Source organism: Helianthus annuus, chromosome 14 (genome assembly GCF_002127325.2).
Source record: "Helianthus annuus cultivar XRQ/B chromosome 14, HanXRQr2.0-SUNRISE, whole genome shotgun sequence".
Lineage (NCBI taxonomy): Eukaryota > Viridiplantae > Streptophyta > Magnoliopsida > Asterales > Asteraceae > Helianthus > Helianthus annuus.
The window spans coordinates 29,449,883-29,462,340 of record NC_035446.2 but is presented as its reverse complement, the minus strand read 5'-3'; the positions used below and the strand labels follow the sequence as shown (position 1 = coordinate 29,462,340).

The 12,458-nt window shown below is 35.3% G+C and overlaps 3 protein-coding genes across 3 annotated transcripts; all 3 read left to right on the top strand.

The window, feature by feature from the left end:
• The first annotated feature begins 492 nt into the window (after positions 1-492).
• On the top strand, positions 493-1,420 carry LOC110906567 (glutaredoxin). The gene is made up of 4 exons (XM_022151678.1): positions 493-698; positions 973-1,061; positions 1,155-1,253; positions 1,335-1,420. The coding sequence occupies exons 1-4, from the start codon at positions 493-495 to the stop codon at positions 1,418-1,420; spliced, it is 480 nt and encodes a 159-aa protein (XP_022007370.1).
• Positions 1,421-3,253: 1,833 nt separating this feature from the next.
• On the top strand, positions 3,254-3,814 carry LOC110906568 (glutaredoxin-C1). Its single transcript, XM_022151679.2, has 4 exons — positions 3,254-3,273; positions 3,337-3,425; positions 3,519-3,617; positions 3,699-3,814. The coding sequence occupies exons 1-4, from the start codon at positions 3,254-3,256 to the stop codon at positions 3,782-3,784; spliced, it is 294 nt and encodes a 97-aa protein (XP_022007371.1). The 3' UTR covers positions 3,785-3,814.
• Positions 3,815-6,634: 2,820 nt separating this feature from the next.
• Positions 6,635-10,955, top strand: LOC110908239 (RNA polymerase II subunit A C-terminal domain phosphatase SSU72). Its single transcript, XM_022153158.2, has 5 exons — positions 6,635-6,754; positions 8,198-8,436; positions 8,542-8,687; positions 10,161-10,279; positions 10,564-10,955. Exons 2-5 carry the CDS (start codon positions 8,222-8,224, stop codon positions 10,663-10,665), a joined length of 582 nt encoding a protein of 193 aa, XP_022008850.1. The 5' UTR covers positions 6,635-6,754; positions 8,198-8,221; the 3' UTR covers positions 10,666-10,955.
• The last annotated feature ends 1,503 nt before the right edge of the window (positions 10,956-12,458 follow it).

Below are 12,458 nucleotides of genomic sequence, written 5' to 3'. Positions count from 1 at the left end.
AAATTGCAAGTTGATTATGTGTTTTTTGATGATTGGTTACATGGGTAGTTATAAAAATGTGATTTTTATCGTTTTTAGAAAAAATAAAAACTTTGATAATGAAGAAATTGCAAGTTGTTTATGTGTTTTTTGATGATTGGTACATGGGTCGTTAACAAAATTTGTACTGTGTGAATTTGACTGGATTAGGAAACAATGCATGTTTTTGAGTAATAATTGATCATTGTGGTTCATTATGTATTGTCAATGATTTTGCATGTGATGTGTTAGCTCTACTAGAAAGTTAACATTAGTTTACTAATTCAGCATCTGATGCTGTGAAATTAGATGATGCTAAAGTTGCATACAAGTAAAGTAGTGATTATATTAGTGTTCAAGATACTTGAATGTGGCTATTGATAATACATTAACACTTATGATTAAGTTTGTTGAGTGGCATAAAAACACGATCTTATTGGTGATTTATTTGATATATCATATATGTAGACTAGCATGAAGGGATGGAGGAATAAAGTAAACGATTACAACCCATATTTTGTACTTGGGGATCTTTGGGAGTCTTTAAAGGAATGGAGTGCATATGGAGCTGGAGTTCCTCTTGTGTTGAATGAAAGTGATTCAGTTGTTCAATACAATGTTCCTTATTTGTCCGACATTCAACTTTATGTAGATCCGACAACACCCCTAACCAAAAGAAGGCGAGTATTATAGTTTTTATTAACTAACAAGCGTTTTCGATTAGTTTATCTTGCTGATTGATGTTATGTTTATCATAGATTTATAGCTAATCTCTCGGATCAGCAATTAGGAATTTAACTTGATTCCTAATAACAAGTGTTACTGTAAGAACAGTTAAGTTCCTTTTTCACGACAAATCGTGAAAGTATAGATGCAAAGCTATCTTTCTTGGTTTGTCTTGATGAATGATGCTGTGTGATTAAGAACTAAGAAATTTTAACTTGATTTTGGCAGTAAGACTTGGTGTGGCTATTGCAAGAGCGTGAAGAAACTGTTCTCTGAGCTTAACGTGTCCTACAAGGTTATCGAACTGGATGAAGAAAGTAAGTAGTGACTTTTGACTCTTTCGATGAATTGATTCATATCGGAGTTTGTATCAATAACATTTGAAGAAGTAATATGCATGGATTTGATAGGTGATGGAGGTGAAATCCAATCCACTCTTAAGGAGTGGACCGGTCAGAGTATTGTTCCTAATGTATTCATAGGTGGGAAGCACATTGGTGGCTCGGATGGTAAGTTGTTTGAGCAATTTTGTGTCTGTTTTTGAGTGTTTGTTGATCGCGGATTGATTGATATTGTGGTTTTTTATGCAGCTATTATGGAGAAGCATCGAGCTGGGAAGCTGGTGCCGTTGCTAGCCGAAGCAGGTGCCATTGCGAATGCCTTTGCACAGCTATGAAGATTGGTGTCATGAATAAGATGATTAAGTTGGATGAGTATGGTATCGGTACCGAAATTCGCCAAATATGGATACTAGTACCGAAAATGTACGGTACGGTACCGGTATTTAAAAGTTTAGGTCAACATTTCTAAGTAGTATAATTTATTGTAAGACCACCCGTGTAGCACACGGGAACTTAGACTAGATATGATATTTATTCGCTCTATTAGTGAACAGGCTTACGTTCTTCATTTTAAAAACACCACTCAATTCAATCTAACGATTTCAAAGTGTAGAAAGAAATATACATTACTTCAAATGATATTTCAGTGGTAGTGGGATCATTGGCTCCCTGAAGTTGCTTACTTCCACATCCTGTTTCCTGAATATTCCAGTTTTTAATATTCAACATTTATAGGTATTAGTTGTGCTTTTGGCATTATTTAATATCTAAAAATACATTTATTCAACTGTGTAATATGCTAATATATTTGTTGATGATAGTGTGTGATATATGTGGAGATGCAGGGCGTGAGGACTTACTTGCTATATGATGTAGATGTCTTGATGGTGCTGACCACACGTAAGTCTATTTGTTGATATTAAATGGGATTTTTTTGTATTAATAAATTGTTAAATTGTTAGTTTTTGGACAATTAACACAATGTGATGTGTAGGTAGGGTGTTCAATTAACACACGACTCCAGTTGTGACTTAAACCGCATTTCCCTAAGGTATTGTTACAAGTTTTAAGTTAAAATGGTTTGATGATGGAGGAGTTGCATGTTTTTTTATGTGTTTTTTGATGATTGGTTACATCGGTAGTTATAAAAATGTGATTTTTTGGGTTTTGGTTATTGGCAGGCATTAAAATGTATCAAAACAAGATTCAAGAAAAAAATTGAAACTTTGATAATGAAGAAATTGCAAGTTGATTATGTGTTTTTTGATGATTGGTTACATGGGTAGTTATAAAAATGTGATTTTTATCGTTTTTGATTATTGGTAGTCATTAAAATGTATTAAAACAAGATTCAAGAAAAAATAAAAACTTTGATAATGAAGAAATTGCAAGTTGTTTATGTGTTTTTTGATGATTGGTACATTGGTCGTTAACAAAATTTGTACTGTGTGAATTTGACTGGATTAGGAAACAATGCATGTTTTTGAGTAATAATTGATCATTGTGGTTCATTATGTATTGTCAATGATTTTGCATGTGATGTGTTAGCTCTACTAGAAAGTTAACATTAGTTTACTAATTCAGCATCTGGATGTTGTGAAATTAGATGATGCTAAAGTTGCATACAAGTAAAGTAGCGATTATATTAGTGTTCAAGATACTTGAATGTGGCTATTGATAATACATTAACACTTATGATTAGGTTTGTTGAGTGGCATAAAAACACGATCTTATTGGTGATTTATTTGATATATCATATATGTAGACTAGCATGAAGGGATGGAGGAATAAAGTAAACGATTACAACCCATATTTTGTACTTGGGGATCTTTGGGAGTCTTTAAAGGAATGGAGTGCATATGGAGCTGGAGTTCCTCTTGTGTTGAATGAAAGTGATTCAGTTGTTCAATACAATGTTCCTTATTTGTCCGACATTCAACTTTATGTAGATCCGACAACACCCCTAACCAAAAGAAGGTGGGTATTATAGTTTTTATTTACTAACAAGCATTTTCGATTAGTTTATCTTGCTGAACGATGTTATGTCTATCATAGATTTATAGCTAATCTCTCGGATCAGCAATTAGGAATTTAACTTGATTCCTAATAACAAGTGTTACTGTAAGAACAGTTAAGTTCCTTTTTGACGACAAATCGTGAAAGTATAGATGCAAAGCTATCTTTCTTGGTTTGTCTTGATGAATGATGTTGTGTGATTAAGAACTAAGAAATTTTAACTTGATTTTGGCAGTAAGACTTGGTGTGGCTATTGCAAGAGCATGAAGAAACTGTTCTCTGAGCTTAACGTGTCCAACAAGGTTATCGAACTGGATGAAGAAAGTAAGTAGTGACTTTTGACTCTTTCGATGAATTGATTCATATCGGAGTTTGTATCAATAACATTTGAAGAAGTAATATGCATGGATTTGATAGGTGATGGAGGTGAAATCCAATCCACTCTAAAGGAGTGGACCGGTCAGAGTATTGTTCCTAATGTATTCATAGGTGGGAAGCACATTGGTGGCTCGGATGGTAAGTTGTTTGAGCAATTTTGTATCTGTTTTTGAGTGTTTGTTGATCGCAGATTGATTGATATTGTGGTCTTTTATGCAGCCATTATGGAGAAGCATCGAGCTGGGAAGCTGGTGCCGTTGCTAACCGAAGCAGGTGCCATTGCGAATGCCTCTGCACAGCTCTGAATATTGGTGTCATGAATAAGATGATTAAGTTGGATGAGTACGGTGGTACCGAAATTCGCCAAATATGGATACCGGTACCGAAAATGTACGGTACGGTACTGGTATTTAAAAGTTTAGGTCAACATTTCTAAGTAGTAAAATTTATTGTAAGACCACCCGTGTAGCACACGGGAACTTAGACTAGATATGATATTTATTCGCTCTATTAGTGAACAGGCTTACTTTCTTCATTTTAAAAACACCACTCAATTCAATCTAACGATTTCAAAGTGTAGAAAGAAATATACACTACTTCAAATGATATTTCAGTGGTAGTGGGATCATTGGCTCCCTGAAGTTGCTTACTTCCACATCCTGTTTCCTGAATATTCCAGTTTTTAATATTCAAAATTTATAGGTATTAGTTGTGCTTTTGGAATTATTTAATATCTAAAAATATATTTATTCAACTGTGTAATATGCTAATATATTTGTTGATGACAGTGTGTGATATATGTGGAGATGCAGGGCGTGAGGACTTACTTGCTATATGATGTAGATGTCTTGATGGTGCTGACCACACGTAAGTCTATTTGTTGATATTAAATGGGATTTTTTTGTATTAATAAATTGTTAAATTGTTAGTTTTTGGACATTTTGCTAGCAATTGCATGAAAGTAATGATAAATAAAGTTCTCGAATGTGATTGGGTATGTGAGGAATGCGAAAAAGAGGAAACTAAAATCCCAAACCGACAAGAATAACACAGGGACTTCAACTGAAAAGACCATTCTTCACATTCAAAAGTTGCGAAAGCACGTGGAAAAAGACTTGCAGACGAATTAGAGTCGTCTTTTAAAAAACGGTTGTGGTGCTATTACCCGACGACAAGGTAAGGATTGATGACCTAGAGCTTCGTGTTTACGTTTCTATTGCCTTTTTTTTTTAATTTTTTGGGTGTGCAGGAATATTGATGACGTGGACGAGATAAATGAGCAAACTGAAAACATGAAACTGGTTTAGTACGCACTCACAACACCCATTGGTGCATCTGCTGATTTTGATGAGGTACTGCTCACAAATTTTGTCCTAATGTTACTTGAATTATTGATTAGGAGATGAACATTTGTTATAGTATTTGGACTAGATCATTATAAAAAGTCGAACTTCAATTCAAGTTATTTAAGTTTACCCTTTTCATAGTCTACTCGACTGTTTTATATGTTATCTAATATTTACTATATTATGGTGATATTCCAGTTGTTGCTACCATGTTAAGTTAATTTTGCATTATTTTTTCAATTTACAATTAAGACTACAGTTCATGTTAAGTTAGTTTATTTACAATATAAACTAACAACAAACTAACATAACATATTTTAGTACTACTTTGTTTGGTACATGAAGCGTATGATGAAAACCCCTATAATGCACTTATTACGTCTCTGCTTCATATGTGACTACAAAAACAAAGTTAACAATATGAAGTCAACTACTGGTAATTCTGAAATTTGTTTTGGTGTTGTTCATAAATTATAGTCACATAATGCCTTTTTCGTTTCATTTTCTTTTTAATTTGTGGGGTTCTTTGATCTTTACATGGGTTGCTTTCTTTGAAATAAACTGATGTGAGTGATGATATCAAGAGTTGGTTTGTACTTGAGACAACCCGTTTTCACACATGGTCAGTTGTATGTAGCTTTATCAAAGGTTAAAACACGAGATTGAGTCAAGTTACTAATACTTGACAACGACGGCGAACCTACGAATAAAACAAATAATGTTGTTTATAAAGAAATCTTCAATGAGTTGTAATTTTTGGTTGTATTCATGCATTTTAATTATTTGGTGTACTCTCTCTCATTTCCGTTAATATTTCAACGTATATATAATTAAAATATTTACGTCAACATGTTAAAGTAGTTATTTTTCTTATTAACCACCCGTGTAACACACGGAAACTTAGACTAGTTCATATATAAAGCAAGTCTATTGCACATGATTCTGTTTTTTTATCACTACAAAATTGGTTTGTTGCATTCAACCTGAACAATCACAACTTCAATTCACGAGCAGGTAACTTCATTAAAAATCTACAAAGGACAACATATCGCCGACAAGTGTTAACCACAATATGGTCCAAGTCTAAAAAAAAGAAGAAAAAAAAACTCACTCCGGCCAAAAGGTAATTTGATAACAGCTTTTGATTTTCCGCACCATCTCTTACTGGTTTCGTTTGATGGAACTGGCGAATCACTTTTGCCACCTTCTGATCGGAAGCATCAGAACATATCGGAAGCATCGGAACAGATCAGAAGCATCGCCGGAACCATTTGTCAATCGTCGTCATCAGAACAGAGAGGAAGCACCGGATTTCTCTTCTGCACCATCTCTTACTGGTTTTGTTTGACGGAACTGGCGAATCACTTCTGCTGCCTGCTGATCGGAAGCATCGCCAGAACCATCTGTCAATCATCGTCATCGGAACAGACCGGAAGCACCGGATATCTCTCTTTAACTCTTTTTCTCTCTAGGAAGAAGAAAAGGAAAGAAGAAAAGAAAGAAGCGGAAGAGAGAGGAAGAAAGAACAGAGATGTGGAAGGTGAATAAAGAGAGAGAGAGAGTTTTTTTTTTATTTTTTAAATATAAGGGTATTTTGGTCATTTAACAATACTTAACCAAAAAATTCTAATAGTGTTAGAAATTTAGACTCAAATGATTAAAGAAAATGCTTATGAGAACTCTGATCAATAAAGTTTTTGCTTTTAAACTTAAGTGATTAAAACAAATGAAACACAGAAACTCAAAAAGTAATTTACTTTAAATTTTTTTCTCAAATACCTTCATCCTCGTATATATATATTTCTTTTGTATATCTACTCTATTTTCTATTTATAAGTGTTATACAGCAGAGGGTTTGTAGCCTCGATCGAACCCCCACTCCGGTCACTCCGATCTTCCTCACTTTGCTCCGGCGGCGGTTACTCACCGGTAATTCTTTCATTTTCTATATCACTCATTCACACAATTACAAAAAATACTGATTAATTTGTTTGTTATTGCTTGAAATTTATCCCAATTATCGATCTACTTGCCGTTGTTTAGGGCTCTATTGTATGTATAGGTAGGTTAAATAATTTAGGGGTGTAAACTAGCCGAATCGCTTGAGCTTCATTCGTTTAACTTTGATATTTAAAGCTTGAGCTTCAAGTATGAATAGTTTTTCAAGCCCCGCTTGATTATTACTTATTTTAATTATGTTATTAGATTTTTTTTTATACAGTTATGTAGGTTTATATATATTAAATAACACAATGTATATTATTTAGGGGCTGTTTGGCAACATTTGAATGATTAACCAGACGAGGTCTGAACCATTAAGTGATGGTAAGAGGTCTGAACCATTAAGAGCCAGTATAATGCTTAATCATTCAGAGGCAAATGTCTGATCAATTCAGGTTATAGGTCTTAACCATTCAGACTCTGTATAATGCTTAACCATTCAGAGGCAAATGTCTGAACCATTCAGACATCTGCTCACGAAACAAACAATCTGAACCATTAAGTGCTGAACCAGTAAGAGGTCTGAACCATTACGGGCCTCATTAAGAGGTAAACAAACAGCCCCTTAGTAATTTTATCATAATTTTATATATGAATATCCTTGATATGCTAAACAAGAGTTATATAAATAACAGGCTGGTTTTAGCCGGATAGGAATCGTAGGTTTGAGACCGGTTTGTAATCGTTCGTGAACTGAAACCAAATTTCAACCCGAACTGAAACCGGTTTGTAACCGAGAAGCAAAGGAACCTGTTTGAGCCGGATGGAAATCATAGGTTTGGGACCTTTTTATAATACTCTACTTTGTAACTAGTTTGAACCCGAACTGAACCTGTAAAAATCTGCTCAAAACTGGTTAAAACCAGTTTACAAACCAACATAATCCGAACCGGTTTCAAACCAAAATTGGTTTTCACTTTTCATTGACCTACTTGAACCGGTTTAGGGTTTGGAACCAAATTTCACTACACATGCTTACTTTTAGGCTTGAGCTCATTTAAGCTAGGCTCGAATCGAGCCTTTAGCAAGGCGATCTCGAATAGCTCACAAGCTGTTTGGGATCATTTACACCCCTCTTTTGGTAATGGTGGTTTGTAATCCTCTTTTTATTAATGTTCTTTTGGTTTGATTTTGAAGAAGAAATGCATGAATATATAGATACGGATACGGATGATATTACTTTACAAATACATACCAAAATTAAAAAATACTTCTTTGCCGAAGTGATGATTAATAAAGGGAAGTGCTGCAAATCTATTGCGGATGTTTTGATGTGCAATCTCATTAAGAATATCAATCTTTGTTAATCTATGGTATTAAGTTATTAACAAAAATAATCTTGATTTTAACTATATGAAAATTCTTCTGCAGTGTTGAACAGAAAAATCGTGTACAATGAGACTGAGATATGCTATGGTATGCTCCTCAAATCAGAACCGAAGCATGGAGGCTCACTTTCTGCTAAAGAGGGAAGGTTTTGATGTTTGTTCGTATGGAACAGGGACCCATGTTAAACTCCCTGGTCCTTCGTTAAGAGAACCGAATGTGTACGAGTTTGGCACCCCTTACAAGCAGATGTTTGATGAACTTAGGCGTAAAGATCCTGAACTGTATCCTTGAATACCAGATTGAGTTATGTAGTTAAGAATTATATTGTTTAATTTCGATAATCTGTCATCTCGAAACGAAGATTGCTATTCTTGACTATTGCATAGCTATAAGCGTAATGGTATCCTCCCAATGCTGAAGAGGAACTTGGCGGTAAAAACTGCACCTCAGCGCTGGCAAGAAAATGGACCGGATGGACACTTTGATGTTGTGTTCACATTTGAGGAAAAAGTATTTGATATGGTTGTTGAAGGTTAGTGTGTCTACCTTTATATCTTTATGGCTCGCATGATATGATTACACAAATTTGTGGTTCTTGTATTTGTATATAGGTTTGAAGGGATTACATATATCACCCTCTAATATCGTATTTCCTCAAAAGACAAGTCTTTAATTCATAATGTACGATGCTCTTAATTCTTGAAGCATGATTCATGGGAGTGTGATATTTTGCAAATTGCAAGTAATCATTAAAAGAGTTAATGAACTTTCATGTCACCATTTGATTTTTTTGCATGAGTTATTATAGATAGGTGCCTATGGTTTAGTGTATAATCATGCGCTTAATATTCCCAAAGCAATTTAATATATAACTGTATTTAAAAATTTAATTTTATACTATGTTATTTTGATATGGTTACTTTCCAAATGACCAGCTTTAGCCTTTAAGTTGTATTGATACAAAGGGCTGGAAAGACATTTTCCGAAAAAAAAAAAAAACAGTTAATTTATGAACATAAGTTGAGAAAAGTTTGTTAATCCTAAACACATAAATGAACGATTAGTTGCTAACTAAAATGTGTCACATGTGGAATGCACGAAATGTGATAGTGAATTCTTAGTGAGGATCTAATAGTAGCCCAGAAAACATGATGCAAATTGGTAGTGGTAGCAAACAAGCAACCCTTATCCATTTGGGTCGCTTGTTTTTAAAGGCGTGCCTGAGACGCGAGGTGCTTAGGAAAACGAATCTAGGGGAAAAAGATGAGCCTCATGTAGTTCTAGTTCAAAATTGGTGAAAGTTAGGTCTGTAGGAAGTTTATTTGTAAAAGCAATCTAAGGGATGAAGAGATTATAAAAGGTTTACTCGATAGATAGGTTTATATGTTAAACTGATGAGAAATATGCAGCTCCTGGCTGTAAATAAAGCTTATTTGGTTGTACGTAGACGCACACCTCGGCTTTTGGGACCAAGACGCCTCGGAGCACCTCACACTTTTTTAAACCAAGATGGCTCGATTTGGGTGCGTGAATTGGGTCAACCGGGTCAAAGACACCCACAATTGATAATACTGTTTCTGAAAAGTTAATTGATTAACATAAGTTGAAACAAGTTGATTAACACTAAACACATAATTCAACCGTTAGCTGCTAACTGAAATCCTTCACATGTGGAAGGCGGGGAATGTGAGAGTAAATTTTTAATATGGACTCAATAGTGTCCCAGAAAACATATTAATTGGTAGAGTGTAGGGGTAACACCACGTACTGCTACAGTTTGGACCATGAGGCCAGACCACAAAACGCCGGGCCACAAGTAGCAAATATACTAACATGCTTGAGTGACCTTCTGGTTTGGGCTAACTGGTAGAGGTAGCAACGTTTATTCATTTAGTTATAAATGGGTGGATTTGGGTTGCGCGAAATGTGTCAAACAGGTTGAAAGACGCCCACAATTGATAATGTTGTTTCTGAAGCTTAATTTACTGTTGATAACTCTGTGCAGATCTTCATACTCGTGATCATGTTCTTCTGAAACCTGTGCTGGTGATAAACTTAGAAGTAAAAGATAACCATGAGGAGGCTGCAATTGGCGCTCGCCAAACTTTAACATTGTGTCAAGAGGTCTGCACCGTCTCCTGTTTTTGAATTCTGTTTCATATTAATTTAACTTTAAGCGGCAAATCTGTCAAATGTGACAACTCACCTACGTGTTGAGCGGGTTAAACGAGCTGAAACTCGCCCATGTGTTTAATGCTTTCAACCTCCTAATTCAGTTATCTAATTTTTTTTAAAGGAGACAAATACGCTGACGTGGCGATCTGACCACCCTGCGATGGCGTGTTTGACCCGCATTTAAAGTTTTTTATAGTAATAATTACTTTAACGGTGTTTGTTCAAATGTGCAGCTTGAAGAAACTAATGGTTGGGAGGATGTGATCGATGACCTTATATCTGCATTTGAGCGAAAACACCGCAGAAAAGTGGTGTACACAATCTCCTTCTATTGACTTAGCGTATTCTAGTTTCGAAAATTCTTGGCCATAGATGTCTCGATCTATTTTGTTTGAGACACGAGTGTTTTCGTTTGATAGCCGTTCAACAATCTAGTTACATGCTGCTGGGAAAAAGTGTGTTTGCGTCATGTGCTTTGCCCCAACAGACAACACATCGTTGTATAAGTTCTCTAAACTGAACCGGTTTTTGGTTTGGTCTACAAAATGCGTCATGTGCTTTGCCCCAACAGACAACACAAGTAATGGTTATGGTCTATAAAATGCGTCTTCTATTCAGTAGCCAATTTGATAAGATTGCTTCCGATTGATCTTTTAAGCTTTGATGAAGTGTCTTGAAACAAATGCACATGGGAATTGGCCTTTGGTAGAGGTGTACAAATACCGTTTTGGACCCAAACTGAACCGGTTTTTAGTTTGGTGTCAAACCAGTTTTAGGGTTGAAAACCCAAATCGATTTGGATCGGGTTCAAACTTGGTTTTAGCGTTTAAACCGGTTTTTTTTAATCAGTTTTTAGGCGGGCTCAAACTGGTTTGGGTTTCATTCTCAACACAAAAATCTCAAACCTGTACTAAACTGCATTGTCGGGTTGGACCCAAACCGGTTTTTACCGAGTTGGTTTCTGGGTCAGCGGGCCCAACCGGGTAGTAACCGCTATTTTCAGGTCGGGTAAGAACTGGATAGGAACCAATATTTTTTTTTAAATGGGGAATTGGGTAGGAACTTTCGGGTACAGTAGTCAGGACCGGTTCTTCTTGCTACCGGGTTGGAACTGCAGCTGGTTCTGGTGGTTCCGGTTCGGGTACGCTGGGTCGGATCCGGAACCGGGTTTTTTTCTGTATCAGGACTCTTTGGTACATTTGAAAGTAATGGGCAGGTTAAGTTTTAAGTCAAATGAATAAAGTGTTTGCTAGACCATTTGTTTTAAGTCAGTTCTGCTGAATTTGTTTCTTATCGTGTGTTTGATCGATTTTTAGATGTTCTTTTAGTCAATTGTGTTTACTCATACTAGTAATCTATATCCGTAAAATGTAATTCGCACACATGGTCTTATGTGCGGATGCCAGTGGACCCGAATTCTTGTAGTGGTAGCCTGGTAGGGAGGTGTGGAGGGGACCTAGGCCCAGCAGATTGGTGTTGGCCCCGCGGTTTTATTTGTTATTATATATTTGATTCTATTGAGAGCGACTCTCATAAATTTTGACATCAACTCTATGAAATTTTGAAACCGGCCTGATGAAATTTGATAGTTTACAAAATAAAATTGAGAACACCTCGGTAGGCCTGTAAATGAATCGAACGGACACGAACATAGGCATCTTCGTATTTGTTCATTTAACTTTAACCGAACACGAACACGAAAACGAACATGTAATCGAACACATTTTTGTTCGTGTTTGTTCATTAAGAAATCGGGTTTGTTCGTGTTCGTTTATGTTCGTTCGTTTAAAGCCTAAACGAACGGTTCACGAACATAAACGAACACAAATTAACGTATCTGAACAAATATAAACAAACACAATTTGAAATTAGTGAAAACAAACAAACAAGTCTAATATATTACAGTTTATTTGGAATCAGATCTAAATTAGGGTTCATAGATAGATGCTAAATTAAGTAGGGTTTTATATAAATATTAAGTAAGTGATCAGTTAAGATCTAAGAAAAATTTTTAAATTTCATTTTTTTTACTAGAAAACTCAATAACTAGTAGTTATATTTATATAAATAGTTAGAAAACCTAATATTCATATAAATAAAATTATTTATGTATTCGCTAAAATTTAAA

What these genes read in the sequence shown, in the direction of transcription:
- LOC110906567 (XM_022151678.1), top strand. Translation starts at nt 493, where the DNA reads ATGAAGGGATGGAGGAATAAAGTAAACGATTACAACCCATATTTTGTA. An exon ending in ACACCCCTAACCAAAAGAAG is followed by an intron (nt 699 to 972) that starts GCGAGTATTATA and finishes TGATTTTGGCAG; the next exon opens with TAAGACTTGGTGTGGCTATT. An exon ending in TATCGAACTGGATGAAGAAA is followed by an intron (nt 1,062 to 1,154) that starts GTAAGTAGTGAC and finishes TGGATTTGATAG; the next exon opens with GTGATGGAGGTGAAATCCAA.
- LOC110906568 (XM_022151679.2), top strand. Translation starts at nt 3,254, where the DNA reads ATGCAAAGCTATCTTTCTTG. An exon ending in TATCGAACTGGATGAAGAAA is followed by an intron (nt 3,426 to 3,518) that starts GTAAGTAGTGAC and finishes TGGATTTGATAG; the next exon opens with GTGATGGAGGTGAAATCCAA. An exon ending in GCACATTGGTGGCTCGGATG is followed by an intron (nt 3,618 to 3,698) that starts GTAAGTTGTTTG and finishes TCTTTTATGCAG; the next exon opens with CCATTATGGAGAAGCATCGA.
- LOC110908239 (XM_022153158.2), top strand. Translation starts at nt 8,222, where the DNA reads ATGAGACTGAGATATGCTATGGTATGCTCCTCAAATCAGAACCGAAGC. An exon ending in AGGCGTAAAGATCCTGAACT is followed by an intron (nt 8,437 to 8,541) that starts GTATCCTTGAAT and finishes ACTATTGCATAG; the next exon opens with CTATAAGCGTAATGGTATCC. An exon ending in ATTTGATATGGTTGTTGAAG is followed by an intron (nt 8,688 to 10,160) that starts GTTAGTGTGTCT and finishes AACTCTGTGCAG; the next exon opens with ATCTTCATACTCGTGATCAT.